Source organism: Apis laboriosa, unplaced genomic scaffold (genome assembly GCF_014066325.1).
Source record: "Apis laboriosa isolate Shangri-la unplaced genomic scaffold, ASM1406632v1 scaffold49_cov149, whole genome shotgun sequence".
NCBI lineage: Eukaryota > Metazoa > Arthropoda > Insecta > Hymenoptera > Apidae > Apis > Apis laboriosa.
Genome location: NW_025223500.1, coordinates 2,938,256 through 2,961,201, shown reverse-complemented (window position 1 = coordinate 2,961,201; position 22,946 = coordinate 2,938,256). Strand labels below are relative to the sequence as shown.

At 25.1% G+C, this 22,946-nt stretch overlaps 4 protein-coding genes across 10 annotated transcripts in view; 2 read left to right on the top strand and 2 right to left on the bottom strand.

The window, feature by feature from the left end:
- The window catches only part of LOC122716864 (carboxyl-terminal PDZ ligand of neuronal nitric oxide synthase protein-like), a 31,048-nt gene extending 28,353 nt beyond the window's left edge, over positions 1 to 2,695 (bottom strand). For all 3 annotated transcript variants that reach the window (XM_043940321.1, XM_043940320.1, XM_043940319.1), the window contains exon 1: positions 1,832 to 2,695. The gene's annotated coding sequence lies outside the window, so the exon portion shown is untranslated. The remainder of the gene's footprint in view (positions 1 to 1,831) is intronic.
- Positions 2,696 to 3,249: 554 nt separating this feature from the next.
- Positions 3,250 to 5,361, top strand: LOC122716866 (diphosphomevalonate decarboxylase). 2 transcript variants are annotated; one of them, XM_043940327.1, is made up of 9 exons: positions 3,250 to 3,356; positions 3,703 to 3,773; positions 3,843 to 3,910; positions 3,994 to 4,040; positions 4,103 to 4,254; positions 4,342 to 4,509; positions 4,579 to 4,872; positions 4,979 to 5,137; positions 5,212 to 5,361. In XM_043940327.1, exons 1-9 carry the CDS (start codon positions 3,305 to 3,307, stop codon positions 5,359 to 5,361), a joined length of 1,161 nt encoding a protein of 386 aa, XP_043796262.1. In that variant the 5' UTR covers positions 3,250 to 3,304. The 2 variants fall into 2 exon arrangements, with proteins under 2 accessions (XP_043796262.1, XP_043796263.1); XM_043940328.1 differs by lacking the exon at positions 3,250 to 3,356 and adding an exon at positions 3,576 to 3,631.
- An 849-nt stretch (positions 5,362 to 6,210) lies between these two features.
- LOC122716867 (acyl-coenzyme A thioesterase 13) lies at positions 6,211 to 7,078 on the top strand. Its single transcript, XM_043940329.1, has 3 exons — positions 6,211 to 6,405; positions 6,509 to 6,696; positions 6,824 to 7,078. The coding sequence occupies exons 1-3, from the start codon at positions 6,328 to 6,330 to the stop codon at positions 6,978 to 6,980; spliced, it is 423 nt and encodes a 140-aa protein (XP_043796264.1). The 5' UTR covers positions 6,211 to 6,327; the 3' UTR covers positions 6,981 to 7,078.
- Positions 7,079 to 7,436: 358 nt separating this feature from the next.
- LOC122716862 (peroxidasin) lies at positions 7,437 to 22,931 on the bottom strand. Of its 4 annotated transcripts, none has more exons than XM_043940317.1 (6): positions 22,346 to 22,931; positions 21,769 to 22,119; positions 13,412 to 13,929; positions 11,379 to 12,147; positions 10,464 to 10,815; positions 7,437 to 10,081 (listed from the first exon to the last, which is right to left on the bottom strand). In XM_043940317.1, the coding sequence occupies exons 2-6, from the start codon at positions 21,951 to 21,953 to the stop codon at positions 8,027 to 8,029; spliced, it is 3,879 nt and encodes a 1,292-aa protein (XP_043796252.1). In that variant the 5' UTR covers positions 21,954 to 22,119; positions 22,346 to 22,931; the 3' UTR covers positions 7,437 to 8,026. The 4 variants fall into 4 exon arrangements, with proteins under 4 accessions (XP_043796252.1, XP_043796250.1, XP_043796251.1 ...); XM_043940315.1 differs by having other exon boundaries at positions 22,677 to 22,931; XM_043940316.1 differs by having other exon boundaries at positions 21,769 to 22,113; positions 22,677 to 22,931.
- Positions 22,932 to 22,946: the final 15 nt, after the last annotated feature.

The window sequence follows — 22,946 nt, the reverse complement described above, 5'->3', positions numbered from 1 at the left end:
TATCTCCGACTAGAAACTATTTCTTGGAAAGGATTGTCTAAGTTTATTTCTTAGAAGAAAACCATTGGAATTTGTTATGAATTTGATTGTCTAAATAAAACGCCTATTCAATTTTTGTATAGAAAATTTAAAAAGAAAATAAAAAAAGATAATGAATAATATTAATGAATATTAATAAATTTTTAAATTTTTGTGACATTTATTAATTAATAATCTCCTGTTTAAAATATTAAATATTAAAACTAATAAATAAATTTAGAATATTACTATTTAACTATTCTTTTTAATCTCTATTACTATTTAACTTTTATCATCATAAATATATAAAGTTGCATAATCATCAAAATCATAATCATCAAATATGTTATTTAAATATCTTCTGCAGAAAATTTGAATTAAAATTTACAAAGAAAATAAAATTTGCATTAAATGTTCACTTTTTTTCTGTATCATAGCAAACATTTATTATGAACGATTATTTAATGCTCGAATAAATAATTCTAAAAGAAGTTATAGATTCATAGTATTTTCACATTTATTTTTAATAAATTATTTTTTATTAAATTTCTTTACATATATATAAACTAATTTTTAGAATTAATTATGTTTTAAATATGTCTTAATACCAAGACAATATAAAAAAATTATAAAAAACTTTGAAAAATGATAATTAAAGAATAGATAAGTTACAAGAAACAGAAAGTTCAAATATCGTTGAAGGATGCAACTTTGTGCACACCTGAATTAAGCTAGCGTTCACACAAGCGTGATTGAACAAAGAGACTGTTCATATAGCTGCAACTCGCGTCCACCTATAGCAGCAATAACTATGGAACGGTAAACGCGTACCGCATACAATTTCGTCTCTCTGATTTGCTATAATGCGACATCCACTGTGAATAAAATCCGAAAAGAAAATACAATTCTTTGCATATAATCTTTATATATATGAAATCGATAAATTTGTCACTAATTTTTCAAAATAATCACAAAAAATTACATAAAACAATATTACTAAAGATAAATTTATATTAAATTTCTTTGATTACACATAGAAAGGAGATATTTTGACTTGAATAAAATAAATGCAACTTTATATAGAAAAAAATAAAATAATAATTAAAACTAACATACAAGGTGATTTATCATAATTGATAGAAAAATTACTTTTATGACAAAATCATATAAAATCATATGATACAAGTCAAGATTCACTATTTATAAATATTGCTTGATAAGTAGATTATGGATCCATTGGAAACTGAATCAAAGTGGAGGATCTCATTTAGTCACCCCACGTGCTATTGAACGCGTTTTACGGCCTGTGAGCATGTATCCCGCTACTTTCGCACGAGTCATTAATTTCAGTGCAAAATCCATTGATTTTCATGATTTATAGCGCGATATATGTTTCTTATTGGAAAGACGCAGAAAGGAGAACTGAAAACAAAACAGACGCGAATAAAAAAAATTGAAAACCAAATATACATAAGTCAATCATTTTTATTGTAAGATGTACAAATATAAGTTTTATTTAAATTATTCGAAAAAAATCGATATATGTTTAGATTTAAATTCACTCATATTGATATCAATAATCAAGTGAATTCTTTGGAATTTTTATAATTAATCATTAATTCAATTAAATTATGAAAACTATTGAAATAAAAAAATATCAAATTATGACAAGAGGATTTTAATAGAAGATAAATATCAAAAATAAAATAAATTTTAAAATCTTTTCTATTTGCTTTTTACTTGGAAAACGGATAAAATTCAATTAGTTTTATGTGTAAAAGAATATCGATATTCTCATTAATGGAGATCTTACCTGCTAGCTGATTGGACGATCGAAGCCAGATAGTCCTCATTAACCGGTTCGATTCGTACTTTTGGCAAGAACGACCGAGATACGGTCCTTGCCCAAAAATCGGCTTCCTTTGTGAATGCAGCTTAACGGTGGAAGGCAGGCCAGTCAGCCAGGAGAAATATGCACACATTCAGGTCCCGTCGTTTGTGAAGAACCAACACTGATGCCCCATGGCGCGATTGTACACTAATACACAGAACCACCGACCTCTCTCTTCTTTGAAACAGATGACAGAATGATTCGGTTAATGTAACTCACGAGATATTCTACAGGAACACCTTTATATCGCGATTTTATTCGACATAATGCGACCATTTGATCATCATGCATGTACTACCAGCTCCATTGGCTTTACTTTCTTCTTCTTTCTTCTTTCGTCCTTTTCTTTTCTTTTTCTTCTTGATCGTTGTTCTTTTCACGGTGAACGCGAGAACTCGTAAGTCTCTTTGGTACGCGAACCGAGATGACCGCGTGCTAATTCGAACTATTCAGAGAAAGGAAACGACAACGTACAACTTCACCAATGGAATGTGCAAAATAATAAGGAAGGGATGCGGACATAATCATTCGAATTGCACCACTATATCTGCACCGTTTCTTAATAACATTGAATATACACAATACACTTTATAGATCACGTTTATCTCACCATGTTTTTCAATTCTTTGTTCTATTTGATGATTTTCGTTTTATAATTTTGCACAACACTTACAATATTTCTTGATGCATTGCATTTTTCGCCGTTCTGATTGTCCGATCATAAAAAACAAGCGCGCGCTTTGAATATGTACTATACCCGCCGTGTGAAATCGTGATACGAACAGCCCTCCGAGGATCGTGCAAATCTCCCCCACTGTCGACGCAACCGGCATCACACTGAAAACCGGCTGGCTCAAGTATTGTTCTCGAGCATGAAGCGGGAATGTAATCAGAAAGCAATGACATCTATTGAGAAAATAAGGAAACGTATTGTCGATAAAATCGATGTAATAAGTTAATATTTTTTATTCTTGAATATCGAATAATAATATCGAATAATCAATTATCAATTTATAAAAATAAATTAATAAAATTTTTAAAATAAAACAGAAATAAAATGAACAAAAATGTAATATTAAACAAAAAATTAAAATTTCGTAAAAGTGAAAATGTTTTACTAATACATAAACTTATTATGTCATTTGAAAATATTTTGATAAGAAAATATAATTTCAAGATAAAAATTAAAAATTTTGTTATTGCAAAGTGAAGAAATAAAATAAAGAACAAAATATAAATAAAAAATAAGTTAAACAAATTGAACTATATGATCGCCAATCTAGGTTATAAATAGTTTATGTTTTTCGAATATAAATATTATGCACAAACTCGAAGAAAATTATATGACATACGATAGCATAAGTGATAGAAAGGAAGTGAAAAAAAATTAGAAAAATGAATATCGTTACTTGTATCGCACCTATTAATATTGCCGTTGTAAAATATTGTATGTATTTTTTTTTATTTTTTTATTAATAATTATATATAAATATTATTTATTATATAGATCAACTAGATAAATTGAATAACAGCAGAATTTATTTGCAATATTTAATACTTTTATTCAAATAATCGCATTTAAATTAATAATAATAATAATAAAATATTTTATTTTTTTTTTTAGAAAATCTTATTTTTATTTTCGTATTAATTGTTTTATATATGGAAGAAATGTAACATTCGAAATATTATAGAAGTACATGTTACATATATCATTGAAATGTATATAACTTCCTTGATTATTTGAATTTGAATAGAATTTTTCAAAGCACTATATAATGTTTTTTTTACAGGGGGTAAAAGAGACGAAACGTTAATATTGCCAGCAAATGATTCCATTAGCGCTACTTTAGATACTGATCATGTAAAAATTACTAATATTTATAAGATAAAATATAAGTAATATATTTTAATCATTTATTTTAAATTTTAGTTATGTGCAAAAACTACTGTGATGATTAGTCCAAATTTTAAACACGATCGTATATGGTTAAATGGACGGTAAATATATTTATTATAAAAAATTTTAAAAATAAAAATAAGAATTAAAAACATTTCAAAATATTATAAATTTAATGTTTCAGAGAAGAAGATATTAAGAATATTAGATTGCAAAATTGTTTAACAGAAAGTATGTAATTATATTAAAGTTTTTAAATTTTTCTTCAGAAAATAAAATATATTATATTTTAGTTAAAAAAAGGGCAGGAAATTCCAATCATAAGAATCAATGGAAAATTCATATTTGTTCAGAAAATAATTTTCCAACTTCAGCTGGTTTAGCTTCCAGTGCTGCAGGTTATGCTTGCCTTGTAATAGCACTTGCTAAATTATATGAAGTAAAGGTATTTCAAAATAAACAAATAAATAATTATAAATTTTATAACATGCAAAATTAATTGAATTTTATATGTATCAATATTAATTTCTAGGATGATATTACTGCAATAGCTCGTGTTGGTTCTGGATCAGCATGTCGCAGTATTTTAGGAGGTTTTGTAAGATGGTATATGGGTTCTCAAATAGATGGGACTGACAGTATAGCAAAACAAATTGTACCTGCCAGTTATTGGCCAGAAATGAGAATTTTAATATTAGTTGTATGTATTATTTTTGATTTTATTATTTTTTATACTATATTTTCCATTACATTTAATATTCTATAATAGGTAAATGAAGCAAAGAAAAATGTTTCCAGTGCAATTGGAATGAGAAGAGGTATGGAAACATCTGATTTTCTGAATTTTAGAGTAAAACATCTTGTTCCTGATAGAGTGAAAAGTATTGAACAGGCTATTCTACAAAAAGATTTTAAAACATTTGCTGAACATACAATGAGAGATTCAAATCAAATGCATGCAGCTTGTTTAGATACATATCCACCATGTGTCTATATGAATGATATTTCACATGCTATTGTTAATTTGATTCATGCTTATAATGAAACCGTGAAAGAAATAAAGGTATTTTTTCAAGTTTTTAATAAATCAATAAATAGTAATATATAATAAGCTATTAAAATTTATATTAAAATTTTGATAAAACATGTTATATATTTATTCATTTTAGGTTGCATATACTTTTGATGCAGGACCAAATGCAACTTTATATCTTTTAGAAGAAAATGTAACAGAATTTTTAGGAGTATTAGATTATTTTTTCCCTACAACAACTAATTTAGAGGAATATAGGAAAGGTTTACCTGTTAAAGAAGTTGTACATTCACTAGTAAATATTGTCATCTTTGTGTAATAATCATATCTTATTTGATGTATGATCAATAACATTTGATTTTGTTTTAGGAGCTATTCAATAATATTAATGTAAGAAAACAATCTCCAGGATGTTTTAAATATATTATTTATACTAAAATTAGTGATGGTCCTAAATATTTAAATGATTCTAAGGATCATCTTTTAAATAAAGAAGGATTACCTATTAATTTAATTTAGGTTTATTTTGAAAAGTTATTTTAATTTATTTTAACTTATAAGGGATATGATGATAATATTTATTATAATGAAAAATAAATTACTATTTATATCTATATTTGCATTTTTTTGGTTTTATTTTAATTATTTTATATCGTAAATAAAAATTAAAACTTATGTATATATATATAAATAGAATAGAGCATCTTGAATATTTTCATAATTTTTAAAGATACTAAAAATTTTTTTATATAAAATTTGTCAATGTAAAGAGAGCTATAATGCAACTATAATAATTTTTTTATAAATGTAAGATTTTTGGATATTTCAAAATCAAAGTCATCTTCATTTTTTAAAAATTATTTTTATTTTTTTATTTCTGGAAATGTTTTAATAAATTCTATAACTTTTGCATCGATTTCATACAATTTTTATATTAAAAAATTTTTCAATATTTTTAAAAGTGATAAACATTCAAAATAATCAGAGTTTTGCTCTATTCTGCATAATGATTAGAAAATGAATAAAATTTAATGAAAATATTTCTGTTGAATATTATTTTATCTGCATTCTAATAAAATTTATTAATTTTTATTTCACATGTTTATAAATAATAAGTAAATAAATAAATAAAAGTTTCTTAAATTGATATAGTTTAATAAAATATATTAAATATTTGCATTGGATACTATTTTATCTACATTCTATATTTATCTTTATTTCATTTTTATAAATAATAAGTAAATAAATAATATTTCGATAAGTAAGAACTTCCTGTCATCTTACATATGTATATATGTGTATATATATATATATATATATAAGTTAGGTTAGTATCTAACTTAACATAATTAAAATTTTAATAAAATTTTTATAAATTAAATATTATCTTACTTTTTGTAAATATAATAAAAATATTTTAGAAGTAACTAATTATTTGAAATTATATAATTTCAGTGAAAAATCGAAAAGTATACAAATTTAATCATGTGCAAAACGCAATTCATTAGATCATATTTGGACAAAATTGTTAAAACGCATAATTTCGCACAATGTTTACAAAAAGTTAAGTTTTTAATATTTTCTAACTTTTCTTTTTATTAATAAATTAAATATTATAGTAATAAATTTATTTTTAATTTATTGTAAATTATTTTTTTCTAAATAGCTTCAGATCGTATCAGCAGGAAATGGAAATTGTAAAGCAGAATTGGTTATATCCGAAGAACATTTAAATTTATATGGATTGTTGCATGGTGGTTTTACATCTACTCTTATTGATGCTGTCTCTACATATGCTTTAATAACCCATGAAAAAAATAACAAACCAGGTGTTTCATTAAATTTAGATATTACGTAAATATAACTTTTTATATATTTTTTATACATCTTATATATAAAAAATAATATATTAAATTTTTTATATATAAGAAATATATATATATTAATTAATTATATAACATAAATATAATAATATATATAGATTTATGAAACCTGCTCTTTTTGGAGAACTGATAACAATTAATGCAAGAACTATACGTGTTGGAAAAACAGTAGGTTTTGTTTCAATAGATATTACAAAAAATGCAGGGAAAGATGTAATTGTTAATGGAACTCACATAAAATTTATTGGAAAGTAAAATAAATAAAATAATGCATATATTATTATATATTGTTAATATTTAATGAACACTTTATATATGTATATAGATAGTACAATAGTATATTATAAAATTTAAATATATTCTAGTACTGTCTTAATGTGTATATATTATTTGTTATTACATAAATGAATACAACTTCTTTATTGAACATTGCATCACAATATCCTTCAAATATTAATCTATTCTTTTTTATAGATATTTTGATTTAACAAAAATCTTTAAAAATTTAGATATTCTTAAAAAATATTAATAATTATTTTCTACAATACTTTTAGAAATTTTATAAAAGTTAACATGTACATAATATAAGATAACACATGGCACAAAATCATAAAAATATAATTGTTCAATTATATTCATATTAGTAATTAATATAAAAATGTATATATTAAATTATAATTGTATTTGTGATTTGTTTTTATTTAAAATTTGTGATAAACACAAAACTTATTAATACAAGTTACTTTTTATATCACTAACATATAATGAGTATGATATTTATTTATTATCTATATAAAAGAGAAAGGAATAAAGTGATATGCATAAACTCTTGCATTGTTCACAAGGAAAAATATTACTGCATAAAATATGATTAAAATATTTTTATCATTTCATCTAAGTCAAAACATACACACACACATACATATACACATACACACACATACATATATATATATATATATATGTATATATCATTCAAGTAATACAAAATAAAAATTATGAAAAATCGCAATAAGTAAATAAGCTCTATTGCTTATATAAATATCATTAAGCTCTTTTTAGTATTAAAAGTACTTTAGTACTAAAGTATATAAGACTAGAGATAATAATAAACACTTAAATAACAAATTCAAATCCGATGATAAAAGCAATAAAGATTTAATTTTCTTAAATTCAATCAGGCTTCAGATTGTACAATGATGTAATAATGCAATATTTAAAATGAATATTTAAAATGAAGTGAATTTAGATATAAAATAATAAAATCAAATGCCTATTGAAACAATGGCACATCTATTGATTTACTTCGATCTTTTCACGTTCTCTAAAAGAGATTTCAGTTCTTTTATCATATAAGACAAAGATTCTGCAAGATCTCTAATTCTTTTAGATTCTTGCTCCGTTTCTTCGATTTTTTTCTCTAAATATTCAAGTTTTTCGCTATAATTCTCTGCATTTATATTCTTCAGATTAAAAATGTTTTTCGATGGCAAATATTTGATTGCACCACGCCTAAATCTCGAAATCGTATTACTATGATCTTCACATCCATCACAACATTCAGACCAAACTCTTAAATCCATGTATGGAATTTCATCACAAGTAACGAATTTATTATCACCTTCTGGCAATAAGAACACATTTGGTTGAATTCTGTTAATATTGTCACCATTATCACATAGAATTCTAGCTAAACTCGTCTGTTTAATTTGAGCGAGTTGTTCTGGTTTAAAAACAATTGGATTCTCATACCAAAATCTATCACCATTTCTAGTACGTCGAAATTGTTCCAATAAAAGACATTTGAAAAGTGGTCCTACTTTTGCATTAGGGAGTTGATCCTCTAATACTCCACCAACCCAAACATCTATGTTCCCAGGATGACCGTACAATTCTCTTAACTTTTGTCTAACCTTAGCGCTACGAATTTCACCAGAGAGATCCTCAAACGTCTCTACGTGAGACATATTGCAAAATCTTCGCCATTCCAAGTAGCCTGGTAGAGCATGATCCCTACCACGTTGGATATTCATTGCAGCTAAATCCAATGCAACTGCATGAGCAGTACGAAATAATTGTTCTGTAAGTTCTGTATTCAAATTTTCTTCTGGTAATTTTAATTTCGCTGCAGTGGCAAACATTCCTCTCATCAATGGATCTACGCCACCTTCTTCAACCAATCTCCAAGGTGAGAAGAAGGCGTCTCTTAGCTTAAGAGGACCTTGAGGAATTGATTGAAAAGATTCGTTAAAACGTTCCAATCGAGGTTGAATCAAAGTATGACCAAATCTCAAAGCTGCAGTGGCAAAAACATTGGAAACACTAGCATCAAGATTAGAGTCATAACCACGATATGAACCTAAAAGTTCTTCTGCAGTACCATCAAACACATGAGGAATCCATTGTTGATAAGTGATATGCTGCATTTCGGCGCCAACGATTTTTCTGGCCTCCTGATACAATTTTTCTCCATTCCACTGAGGATTCATATCACGTAAGGAACGAGCTATGCGATTATGTTCGCGCAGCCATATTGTATGCATCGCCAAAAGACCTACTTGTTCATTGGCTCTGATATCTCCGGCTACGAAGCAATTGATAGTGCTTTCTATAGGATTTCTTCTGCAATCAACGAATTGACCAGAAGCATATGGAAGTAGAGGCTTATGACCAGGAATTGTTGGTCCCTCTCGTAATAGACCATGATCAGTAGTGAGATCACGCAGATCTCTGGCTAAAGTATCATCATAACCATATACTTGAGAAGCATCCATGTAACTAGTTAATTGATTTAATTGTTCTCGAGGGGTAAAACTACCCCATAATATACTAGTTGCACCCGAACCGCAAACTGCACTAGTCCTAATAAAATCGATGCACCTTCTATTATTAACTCTGGGATCATTACGGGGAACGTCCATGGGGAAACAAGGTGCAGCATTATCACAAGATTTTTTGCAGTCTATACCATCCCAAGATTCGCTGGAAACTGCTGGAAGAGCATGATCTAAATCATGATCTAGAAATTGACCCCATTGCATCACCATATGTGTTATCCCATTGTCTGAAGTCACTTTGTGAGTGGCTATCAGAGTTGTGGAGATTAAACGTGCCGAAGGTTTCGGATATCCATAATAAAGGCGATCTTTCTCCCAACCGACTGGTGATGAAAATCCATTTTCATAAATTGGTTGTAAAACTCTACGAAAACCAGTATAAGAGGAACCCCAAGTGGGATAGCGTAGATTGTTACAACTACCATCAATGCTGCGGTATTTATTGTGATAGCACATATTCGTGCAATTCTGACGATGCCTGTGACCAGTACATCCGGATAATCTTTCGATTTCTCTGACCTATAATAAAATTGCAGAATTTTTTTCTTATTTATTCTGAAAAAAATTATTCTATAGAAAAAAAATTAATAAAATTTGCTAAAACGTTTTTAAAATTATTTTTTTGCTAACGTTTTTAAAAAAATTTAATATGAATTAATAAGTAATATGATTTCAATATGACTTTATATCAATTTTTTCTTTTTTTTCATTGTCTTTGAGTAAAATAGTACATCTTAATAATAGTGATTATTACTAATTGATATCATTTTTTGAAGAGAAATTATTTTTTAGATAGTAGTGATATTAAATTAAAAATTACATAAATTTGATCCTTATCATATTTATATTAACTTAAGATAACAAAATTATTTTAATTAAATAATTAATTCAAAGAACATACCTGTTCTGCTGTCAGAATTTCTTCGTAACGAAATTCAGTGGTAGTGTTTGCGCTCAAGCCAGAATTTACCATTCGTCGTATATTAACAAGTGTTCTTTCAAAAATTTCTGCTGGTCTGGCAGCCGCACGACCAACAGCATCTGGGAAACGTGCAAGTCTAAATGGATTCACGTGTTGAGGTCTGTCACCGTTAAAAAGATCCATCAAAGTGTTGTTTATGGCTCGATCGATCTCTTCTGTGGCATCCTTAAAAGCTCTTTCTACTAGCACATCTGTTGCTTCTGGTTGGCGAACACGCACCAAAGCTTGAGCAGTTGCACGGCCATATTGGTTCACAGCCGAACATTCATACCTAATTTTGTTTGATTTTAAAAATTTATTATACTTTAAAAACTTTTTTCTTATTATTCAATATTTCAAGTTTCAATGTCTGATCATAGAAGATAAGGGAAAAAAATTCAATTAGAGGATGCATTGAATAGCTTAACTTAAGACAAATTATATAATTTGTATTTATTATTATTACTATTAAGATTTATAGTTAAAATTTCATTATTTGTATCATTCTTCGACTTCTTTCATTTATACATTACCGTAAAAAAGTTTAAAAGCAATAATATTTTTGTACGAAATAAAAAAATTGTTTATTGACATTGACAATTATTTTAAATATAATAAGAAATTAAAAAATTAATAAATAAATAAAAAATAAAGATATTAAGATTTTGTCATCATCTTTTTTTCAATATATTTTTTTATTATTCAGCTAATTTTAATTATAAAAAATACATAAGTTTAATATGTGACTTTTTATTTAAAATTCTTTATTGCTTCCTAAACTTTTACATGGTAATATATTTCTCTTAAACAAACTTTTCTCTTAAAAAATCCTGGAAACAAAGTATTCAAATTCACCTTCCAGTGTCTCCAGCAGTAACATTATAAAGATACAAGCTTCCCCCACGAGATATTTTAAATCTTTCTCCTTCCATAGCTGTTCCATCCTTCTTCCACTGTATCACCGGTTTTGGGATCCCTTCCACTCTGCAAGGTACCTCGATAATGGTCCCAGGTTCCGCCTCCATATCGTGAGGCTCATATGTCATCCTAGGGGGGCTATAAGACTCGTCCACCACGTTCAAATCGGCACTGGTTTCGGCGTATCCATTAGAGTTTCTCGCTTGGCAAACGTATCTTGCCGTGTCCGTTTCCTTCACGGCAAAAATTTTCAATAAACTTCCTTCGTTCTCAATGGCGACACGACCACCCACGTTCAACAATTGACCATTTCTCCACCATTGAATATTAGGAGTAGGGCGACCATCCACTTTGCAAATGAAAGAAACATCTACGCCAATTTGGACAGTCTGTGACTCGGGTAATTCGGTGAATCTTAACGACGGTGACACCGTGATCACCGCCCTGGCCTTTCTCGATTTTGTCAAACCCATTTCACTTTTAGCCACGCATTCGTATTCACCGGTGTCTTGCTCCGTCACATCTGATATTATTAATGTTCCATCCTCCTGTATCACGTAATGATTCCCATCGGCAGATACCTCGTTAGAATCACGCATCCATTTGATTTCTGGTATGGGGTCGCCTATTACCTCGCAGGTAAAGCTAATGGTACCGCCCAGTCTTACCTCCACGTCCTGGGGTCCGTTCATTATGCGTGGCTCAGCTAGAAAAACGTAGAAATGAATAATTTGTTTAAGAATAATTTGTTAAATATTGATTTGTATATTGATGAGGATATTTTTTATCTTAGAAAATTAGAATTTTAATCATTTATATGGAAATTTATATTAATGTTAGAAATTTTATTTACCATATATACAAATTTTTATGTATTTATGAAAGTGAAAATTAGATACAATTCTTCTTCTTACATGATTTGATGTGAGAAGTAGAAATTATATAATAACATTGTTTATGTTAAAAATAATATAGGATTAAAATAATATATGTATTTTCTTGTTTTTGTTATTGATCAATTGCATTAAAAAAAAGATAAGTGAAATAGTTAAAAAATCAATTTAAATAATTCTAATATTGATCTGTCAATTTATTTTAGACACAGTGGCAAATCTTAATAGAAAATAGGTTTATTTACAATTCTATAGATAAAATCTATTACAAATCGATTACATATTTGATTTAATTTGAAGTTGATATAATTAAACATATTAATATAATCATGTCAATTAATCATTTTATCAGAATATTTTTTAAATAGACAGGAATGAATATAAATGATATTCATTTATTTTTATTTTTACTTGATAAATATAATAACTGCAAAAAAACATTTGCTTGGCACATTATATTTGTGATAGTATTTACATATTAGTTCTAATAATATATAAGTACATTATATGGTATTATATAATAATATAATTATACAAAAGTTTGTTATGAAAATGAAATGTGGAATATTTCATAAAAAGAAGCTTCATTAGAAAATAAGAGCTCATTAGAAAATAGATGAATAATAAATATTGATATTTTTTTTATTATCATTGTAAATTTTTATATACACATAATCAAAGATAATCGAGAAAATAAACTCTCGCCACTTTGTCAACATCACCATTATTGATTCAACTTTCCAATAAAAAGTGTTCATTACATAACATATGGTATTAAATTCAATAATATTTAATTTGAGATTTATAATATAATTTTAAAATTTTTTCAAGTTTTTATTTTTATTTAGATACCTTATAATTCCAGCAGAAACTAAATGTTATCATATTTCAATTATTAATTATTCATATTTACAATAGTATATTATTACTTTGAAATTATTTTTATTTTTTTGAGTCATTTGAAAAATTAAGATTGTTTATCAAATTGCACTAATTATATTTTTTACTTTTAATACTTTAATACTTTTAGTATTAATCTCAATTACATGCAATAAGAATTAGATTTAATTACTCAACTACAATGAAAATCATCCATAGACATAGTCGTCAACGATCTTCCCTTCATCTCGTTCGGCGATTGACAAATGGCCGCCATTTCAGATGGTTTACTTTGAAGTCTCTGCACCAGCCAAACTAAGTTGCAATCGCAAACGAGAGCATTACTATCTAGGCGAAGGCGTGTCATGGGTCCCACATTGTGAAAAGCGTCCGCTGGTAGATGATGTAGCATGTTACTCTGTAAGAAGAGTCTTTCCAATGACGGTAAATCATTGAAAGTATCTTTTTTTATTTCTCTCAGATGATTATAATGAAGATATAACTGTTCCAATTTCAGGAGACCGGAAAACGCTCCTGGTGAAATTTGTTCCAAACGATTTTTATATAAATAAAGAATTCTCAAATTTGGTGCACCCTCGAAAGTCTTTGGTAAGAGATATCTGATGCGATTGTCATTTAACAGAAGTGTATCTAATTCTGGTAGATTGTGGAAGGAGCCTTGTCGAAGCTCAGCTATGTTGTTGAACCGTAGATCACTGTAAAATTGATATAATTTTTTTGTTATAATGAAATATAATATATAAAGAAATAATAAAAAATATTTTAAATAAAAAAAAATAGAATTTATTAGAATAATATAAATAATAATAATAATAATAATAACGAAATGGAAATTAAAAATTATTTTATCTTTATTTTTTATCTTTCGAGGAAAAAATTATTAATATGATAATAATATCTATATTTTAAATTGAAAAATATAATTTAGAAATGAAATTTTAGAAAATGTAATACATTTAATATATAGAAATAGAATATGTATATGTTTATAATTATTCAATTTTTATTTTCATAATATGAAATTGATTTATTTATTATATTATAATATAATAAAATTAGTATAATTGGAAGTATAATTGTGAATTATAGTGAAGTATAATTGGAATATAAATATCTTATATAGTAAAGTATAATTGGAAAATGTCTTATACATGAAATATATATGTTATAGTTAAATAATTTATTAATACTTAATTATTATAACTTAATTATTAATTTATAAATAGAGATTGATCAAATACTGAAGAGGACAAAAGAAAGAAAATATCACAAAAAAGAATAGGAATACGTTTTAAATATCTAAGATTGCTTTCAATTTTTTATTTATAATTTATTTTAAACTTTCTTTATTTTATCAAAATCTTCTAATAATAGAATAGCAAAAGAATAGCCTTTATCTTTTATTGTTTTATAAATTTTAAAAACGAAGAAACGAAGGTTTTCAATTTTAGAAATTACGCAAAAGATTGCTGTGTGGGTTGACTGTTACATTTCTTTCGCAATTGAGCAATAATCATGCTTCAAGTATCGATTATAACTGCAATCAACTCGATAAAACTTGCAAATGAACGAAAGAACTTAAACGCCATCATTCGTTAAAATTTAGAATAATATTTATTGAAAGCCGGTTCATTTCGACTTGTTCCAGTTAATTATTGAGTGGACAACCAGTCTGTATATATCGTCGACAAACAATCGAGAGATATCAATTAGACATAATTACACGGTTTGTTGTTACAAAGATCGCTTGAGTTATAAAGTGCGAATCTCTTAATTAACGATTTTATTCGTCTCGTTGCACATTATTCCCTTCATCTAAATTGCCGAGTGAGTTCTCGGTTCGGCGCGTCGGTATTTTAACCTCTTTATCGCTTCAGCTGATCTTCCAGTGGTTCGTTCCGTAGTGAAATACGAACAAGGGAAACGAAAATGGAACGATCCAGTAGAGGGGACTATTCACACATATAAGTGTAATAATAGAAGATTTTTCTGTTAAAAAGATTCTATTAGAAGATTCACAACGAGAAATGTACTCTGCTTCTTATATTTTTGCCTCATGAATCTTTTTATTAATATCTTTTATTATTGTCAAGTGTAATAATGTTGAAGAATACATGAAATATATATGTTTGTGTATATGTGATAAACTGTCGAAATTTAAAAATTTTCTTATATTTAGAAAATAGAGATAGCTATATTCATGGAATTTTTAATAATAAAATATAAGATAAGCAAGATTCTAAGAGAAAAAATGAAAAAAATATAAAAAAGGTTTTCTTTCATCAATTCAATGATATATTGAATAATATAATGATATTATTATTGAATAATTATATATAATTGAATAATTATATAAAATAATAACGTAATTATTTAAATATATTGATTTAGCAATTTGCAATTGTTATAATTTGTGCTAATTGTTATTAATGTTCATAAATATTTGATTATTATTTTATCAATCATGATATTTTTTTTCAATATTTATATTGAAAATTATATTTATAATTTCTTTTTACAATATAATATTAAGAAATATATATGTGTATATATTTTATACACATAATTAGAAAGATAAAACAATTTTTTTGTGTTCGTAATTCAAATATATTTGTAATTTCAAATATATTTAAAAGAATATTATAATATTTGTGTAAGGAATATTAATTTAAGAAAAAATAAATTTTATCTTAAAAATAAGTTCTAATTGTTGATTATGCTACCAATATATATATAATTCGTACCAATAAAAGCATCACATTAAAATTATTATAATATTGACAGGTTATGTTTCTATATTAAATTCTTCTAACATTTATTCTAAATATTGTCGGAAAATCATAAATATTTTTCTTGTTTCTTATCACAACATTTTACTTTTAGTAAAACGATGATTCTTTTTTTATCAATATTCTCTCTTTATAATTTCTTTATTTTGTTTATGTTTCTTTCGGTTTTAAATTATGATCGTATTTCAGAATATATTAATTCGAAATATTCAAAGAAATATTAATCCTTCCCTTAGGTAAAAAAACAAAACATTAAATTATGTCCATACCAAATTATGTTTAATATATTTATATGATATGCTATTGAGGAGAGCAAAATCGATAAAAATGATAATGAGAAATAAATTCACTTTCTCCTTAATTAGACGACTTTGCTGTTTTAAATATCGTCATAAATATTATTATTAGCAGTTGTTATTTATCTAAGTTTACCATCGTAATTTGTTTTGCAATTTGACACCAATATGATCGATTCAATGAAAAATTATAGCTATTAATATTAATAAACCTATCAATCGATGATTATCAATGGATATTAAAATCGTATTTTTTACAAACATTCAGTGATGTTATTTTTTTCAATATATATTTTCGATATATTTTTTATTTAGCAAATTCATAGATTAATGATATTATTAATTACATATTACAATAATTTATGTGGCAGTTTGCTATGTGATTATTACTAAAATTCTTATATAGAATTACAATATTTTATAACTTGCATATAATTCTCTTAAAATTTTTCTTAAAATTAAAATATTAATATTATTTTTTAATTATTATTAAATTAATAAATTTTTAATTTTATTAAATTTTTAACATACAATAATAATTCTAATCAAATTCTTAATCGAAAGAAAAAATCGTTAAATTAAAATAGGAAATTTTTTAGAAATAGAAATATTTAATATTTCATTACATGTTTTTTACGATATTAATTATTAATATAATTATTAACATAATTAAAATATTATCAGACTATTTATATAATGTATAATATTTATCTTGTAATATTCTTATTATAAATTAATCCAACTTTTATATGTCATCTTTTATGTATTTTTCAGAATATTTTTTCCAATGTATATCCATTGCTTAATTTGTTTAAATAACGATCGGGAGAATTTTTATCTTGAAGGCATATCGGTATTTAACAAAAGTATATTTATTCAATGAAGTCGAGGCAAACTGCACTTAAAGGGTACTTATTCGATATTCAGGTCAATATCCATAATAAGTATTTCTTCGTCGATCGATTCGAAGACCATTTTATTATTTCAAAAAATTCGAATTCCAAAATTACGTATAACATGCAATATTTGCAACTTTCAATCATTTTATTAAAATCTGATTGAAAATGATATAATGAAAATATTTAAAAAAAAAAGTTTTCCATTTATTTTTAATTTATTTATAATACATTAAATTTTATTTGTATAATGTAATATAAGTTATAATATAAAATTTTAAATAAGTTCAATTTAATTTGATATAATAAATTCTCGTTTTTCTTTAAAAATGTTTTACTTGAAGGTTTATTTAATTATTTTATTTAAAATTTTATTTCGATTATAAATTTATATCATCATATCTTAAAGACATGTTATGTTGCTCTGTTATCTTATCTATTTTATTTAAAATTATAAAATTGTTTATGTTATCAATATAATAAGTTCTAAAATTTTATTTATCATTTTCGTTAACTCTATTTAAAATTTACCTATAATTATAATTATATTATATTATAATTATATATAACTATATTTTTACTTATAATTATATTTTTATATCTATTAAAGATATTTAAATTTACAATGTCTTCGTTATATTATATAAATATTTAGCTAAATTTGAATTAATCATTCCGAAATAACAAGCGACTTTTATTGTTTTTATAAGGATACTTCAATTTAACGAGACTATTTTACACAACATAGGGAGAAGTATTCATCATATCGACAATCAATCAAAATACGATTCGACTTTTACGTAAATGAATGAAAACAACATTCAGTTCCAATGAATAAATAATTTTATTTATACTGTATTTCAGATCGTTCCAATGTTATCTATTCAATAAAAATTTGTTGCTTTTCTTTATTCCTTTTTTTTACCAATTTTTAATCAAATTTTAAGCACTCTTTGTCTGCGGTTGTATACAGAAATAAGATACTAAAAATAAGATACTAATAAGATACTAAAAATGAGTGTATCTGTATGAAAATAGAGTCTAGAAAAGCATGAAGCTTAGTTAGTTAGCTTACAGTGAATCACGCAGGGCAGAATTTAACGACATGTGTTGAGCTTTTTCGATCATTTCTTAATATACACAATTTATATATTACGAGTGAATATGAAATTGAATAAGATTTATTGTATTATCAATATAAATAAACATGGTGTATAGCTAAAACGAAAATACAGATCATGCAAAGTGGACGAAGAGAAGAAATCTTTCAGTTTGAAAAACACTATTTGTTTCACGTGTTTCATTTGACACTTGGCAATAAAAACAATTTATTATAATTATTAGCAAATAAGCGTGTAGGGATTAGATTTTTGCGTAATCGTGGTATGACAAAAGAAAATAATAATGCCATCATAAGAAGAAATAAATATGCACATAATATATATACTATGTAATTTTATTTGAAGTATTAACTAACTGTTATTCAATTTTATTTTTCTCTTCTTTTTGGTAAACTAAAATTTTTTCATTTTTTTTTATATATCTTTTTACTTCTTTAATAAAACATAATCTTTCAATTCTTTTTATCAAAAATAAAATATAGCAAGCGTTCAATAATGAGATAAACTTATTCATTTATCTTTGTTTTAAAATAATTATTAGACAAAAGGAAATAAAAAAAATAGTAATTTTTCAGTTTAATAAAAATATTATTTTAAAAAGTTATAATAAATTAAAATGGGATATTATTTCTTTTAGAAAATGAAAAAGAGTTTGAAAAAAAAGTAATTAAATTTATATAAAATTATGTCATTAGTAAATTAATGTATTTCAAATTATATATTTATATGAAGTGTATAAATTATTTTATGGTATTCTGTTATGCAATAGGTCATATGGATTAATTGAGAGACAACGGTTTAAATAAAAGCAATATGTTTTAATTACGTTTCTTTATGGATAGGAATATTGCAGTGTATACTCATTTCTGAGTCATCTCTCAATACAAACAATTTATCGTACTTTCTCTAAAAGATTCAATTCTCGTTGATGTTTTTGCAGTTAATGCTTGGCTTTATGATTAATCATTTCACATAAAAACTAAATTTATTCACGAAATTTATTCGCTTCTCTATTTCCGAAAACTTTCATTCTTATCAACGAGTTGAAAAGAATTGTTTAAAACGATTTCATAATTTTTTACATATATATATTTTATATTTGATATTATAAGAAGAAAAAATATTTAATAAAACAAAATTTCTCATGAAAATTATTCGAATTTGATAAACTCAAATTCTTTAACAAGTCTTAAATCCATTTTTTTGATTTTATTTATTTTCACAAAAAATAATATTTTAGGATATAACAATGTGATGCTTTCAAATAAAATTTTTTATTTAAATTTCATGTTATCAAATTTATAACAATTAAAACAATTAAAAAAAAAATTTAAATATATTTATTTTTAAATATACATTTTTATATATATTTTTCTATACATTTATATTTCTGTATATATTTTTTTATTTTTTTACTTTTTAAATATAAAAAATAAAAACATAAAAAAAATATAAATATTTATAATAATAATATTTTACAATTTTCATATTTTTCATTCTATATTCAACCTTTTAATAAATATAGTTTTAGATAGCAAAAAGAAACAGTAAAAAACAGTTAAAAACAAATTGAAACAAAGTCCTTAACCCGATTAGAAATGATAGAAGTGGTAAAATATTGACATGTAAGAACATTATCTATAGATATATTCTTATCGTTTTCTTACTTAAAATAAATATATCCATTTTTTAAAAGAAATATATCCGTTGTTTTTTTACGAAAAACTAAATTAATTGTTTTTCTTGCAAAAAGAAAGAAGGAAGAAAGGAAAATACAAATTCGTATACAAGCAGATTCATTTCTACAGAATATATACAGATAATATCATATACTGAAACGATGATAAACTTTTTTGTAAATGAATAAATATTTTATTTTTTAAAGATAATGCACAAATTGAATTAAGATAATATTAAAAGTTGTAAATATGTGTAAATAAATGTTTCTGAAATTTAAAATGATCATTTATTCCTCTTTTTTATTTAAATTCTTTCTGTTATATATAATTTTTTTTTTTTAGAAAAATTATGGCTTTCTACTTTAAAAAAATAAAAGTTATTAAAAATTAATTACAAAAAAATAATTTCTTAATTAAATTTCTTAATTAAAAATTTATAATATTCGTTGAAATAATTTATTAGTAAAAGTTTTTTAAAATTTAAAATTTGTCTTATAACAAATTCTTTAATTAATAATAAAAATTAGATTGAATTAAAATTAATCGATGCACATGCTTATCGAAAGAATAGACCACACACATTCATTCAAAAATTTGCATCCATGATATGGATTCGTTTAGCTTCAAATATTCATTTACATCCGCTTTCTCACCTCTTATATATAGTTTAAGCTGTATGGTCACGCCTATTTTAACTATATTCGAATACGTTGTTCGTTGTATAAAGAAACTGAGGTATAAAACTATACGATTTTAATACGACTTTAAATGAAATCATTAAAAATTCAAATATTAAGATGAGATCATAATGTGTATCATTTAAACGTATATACAAAAAGTATATACGTAAAAATTACTAAGTAAAATAATTTTTTTAATATTTATATATAACATCTATGCATTTTTTCCTTTGTGTTAATTTTCGAAATTTTTGAAAATTGAATGATAAACAATTTTGTTTGTAAAATTGAAGAATTCTCTATTTGAATGATTTGTGTTTATTGATTATTTTAAAAAATAATAAACGTGTTATTATATATAAAATAATCTAAAAAAAATAACCTGAAATAAGTATTATTGCAATATATGTATGATCCTATTCATGTTTAAAATACGATTCTCTAATTACATGAAAGGGTATATATCTTTGATCAAAAGTTATTGCCTTTATATGAGTAAAGTGGTTTATCATTATAGAAGTTTAAATGAATTCATTGCTGCACGATTTTTCTTAATTATCATATTGAAATTAATTATGTGACTTATAATATAATAATATACATTTATGAATTTATAGAATTTCAAAATTTTTCAATATCAAAAAAATTTTCTAATTTCTTAAAAGCTAAACTTCTCAAAAAAAAATATATATAAAGTACGCATAGAAGAAATATATTTGTGGATAAATAATAAAATTCAATCAATATTATTAAATTTTTAAACTTTCAAGAATTCTAAAATTCTTTTTCGAAATCCTTCAGTTCATAAAATAAATATATCTAATCGAAAAAAAATACTTGACTATAAGCAAGCTACGTAATTCCTCACTTCCCACATGCATTTATGTTCAGAAATATTCACAGCCTACACCATGAATATTCGTCGATTACTACGATTTCTGTAATTCGCCTAGGGATATAGTACGTATAGATAGGCATACCATAAATCGTGGCGTAACCATTGATCGGAGGGATTAAAAGTAGTATGAAAAGAGAAAAAAAATAAGAAAGGACTCAAAGAAGCATCTACTTACAGGACCGTCGTATTAGTTGGTACCCGTGGTATACGATTCAGCTTCTGAAGCATGCATCTCACAGTAGTCCCGAAGCACATACACTTGTGAGGGCACTCAACGTTCCTACCATTTTGCCATTGGTGCGCATAAAATGATGGCAGGATGAACAGGAGCAAACAAATGACACTTAACATCAACCTCATTTTGCGATACCCACGTGATCAATCTTGTTCACATTGAAATTGTTCCTTGCATCATTTCACGTTTGCACGTGTTGCATGGATAAATGTATCTTCGCACAAATTATGGCAGCAATCTTTAGACACGCGATACTTTCACTTCTGCTTCAGAAATCCATTGTTTCTATAACTATTAAAATTAGAACTAAGATCTTGGAAGATTAGAATTTATTAGGATCTTTGAAATCCTATCGACTTTATACGTATATTTATTGCATTTTTGATAATAATGGCTTATGTGATTTTATTAAATGTTCATGAAGATCATGAGAAAGAAAAAAATATTTGATGGAAAATTTACATGCAACTTAACGTAAATTGGATTAGATTAAGGTCTTAGATAATGAATTTTTTACTTGTAGTTTGATTTTTTTTTAAAGACTTTAAGAAAAATGTGTTTAGGAATAGTATGTGTTGATTTTTAAAATTTTTTGCCTATTATTTCATATACACTATATCCCGTTTAAGTATGTTTAAAATTATTGAAATCAAATTTTACAAATTTATATATATCAAATCAATTTACTAAATATATTTTTCCAATAATTTTAAATGATTTCTTCTCTAATTCTTTATCAAAAATAAAATAAAAAATTTAAACTAGGCATATTCTCTCTACTCTTCAAACCTCATTACATTTCACTATTTCTCATTAAAACTTTAAAACAATCTATTCTAAATTTCAACCTTTTGATATAAAATAATTTTTTATTCAACTTTCAAATTCAAAATCACTTCCTTCACAAAAACTTCACCGATCAAAGATTTCAAAATTAGAAGAAGCTAATCTTTTGTATATGTATTATATCTCAGTGAAATTCCTTCAGAGCCGTGTATAACTGTCGAATATCGTCTACGAGGAACGAAGCAACGGCGGCGATGAAGGAATAAATAAGAAGAACGACGCCGCCGCTGCGTTCTCGTCTCGTCGCGGCGGCTTGACTACTACTGGAAGCA

Coding starts and splice junctions, on each gene's coding strand:
- LOC122716866 (XM_043940327.1), top strand. CDS start 3,305: ATGAATATCGTTACTTGTATCGCACCTATTAATATTGCCGTTGTAAAA. Junction 3,774..3,842: donor CTACTTTAGATACTGATCAT/GTAAAAATTACT, acceptor TTTAAATTTTAG/TTATGTGCAAAAACTACTGT. Junction 4,041..4,102: donor GCAAAATTGTTTAACAGAAA/GTATGTAATTAT, acceptor ATTATATTTTAG/TTAAAAAAAGGGCAGGAAAT.
- LOC122716867 (XM_043940329.1), top strand. CDS start 6,328: ATGTGCAAAACGCAATTCATTAGATCATATTTGGACAAAATTGTTAAA. Junction 6,406..6,508: donor TCGCACAATGTTTACAAAAA/GTTAAGTTTTTA, acceptor TTTTCTAAATAG/CTTCAGATCGTATCAGCAGG. Junction 6,697..6,823: donor TCATTAAATTTAGATATTAC/GTAAATATAACT, acceptor TAATATATATAG/ATTTATGAAACCTGCTCTTT.
- LOC122716862 (XM_043940317.1), bottom strand. CDS start 21,953: ATGAGGTTGATGTTAAGTGTCATTTGTTTGCTCCTGTTCATCCTGCCA. Junction 10,816..11,378: donor ACTGCTGGAGACACTGGAAG/GTGAATTTGAAT, acceptor AAACAAAATTAG/GTATGAATGTTCGGCTGTGA. Junction 10,082..10,463: donor AAATTCTGACAGCAGAACAG/GTATGTTCTTTG, acceptor ATTTTATTATAG/GTCAGAGAAATCGAAAGATT.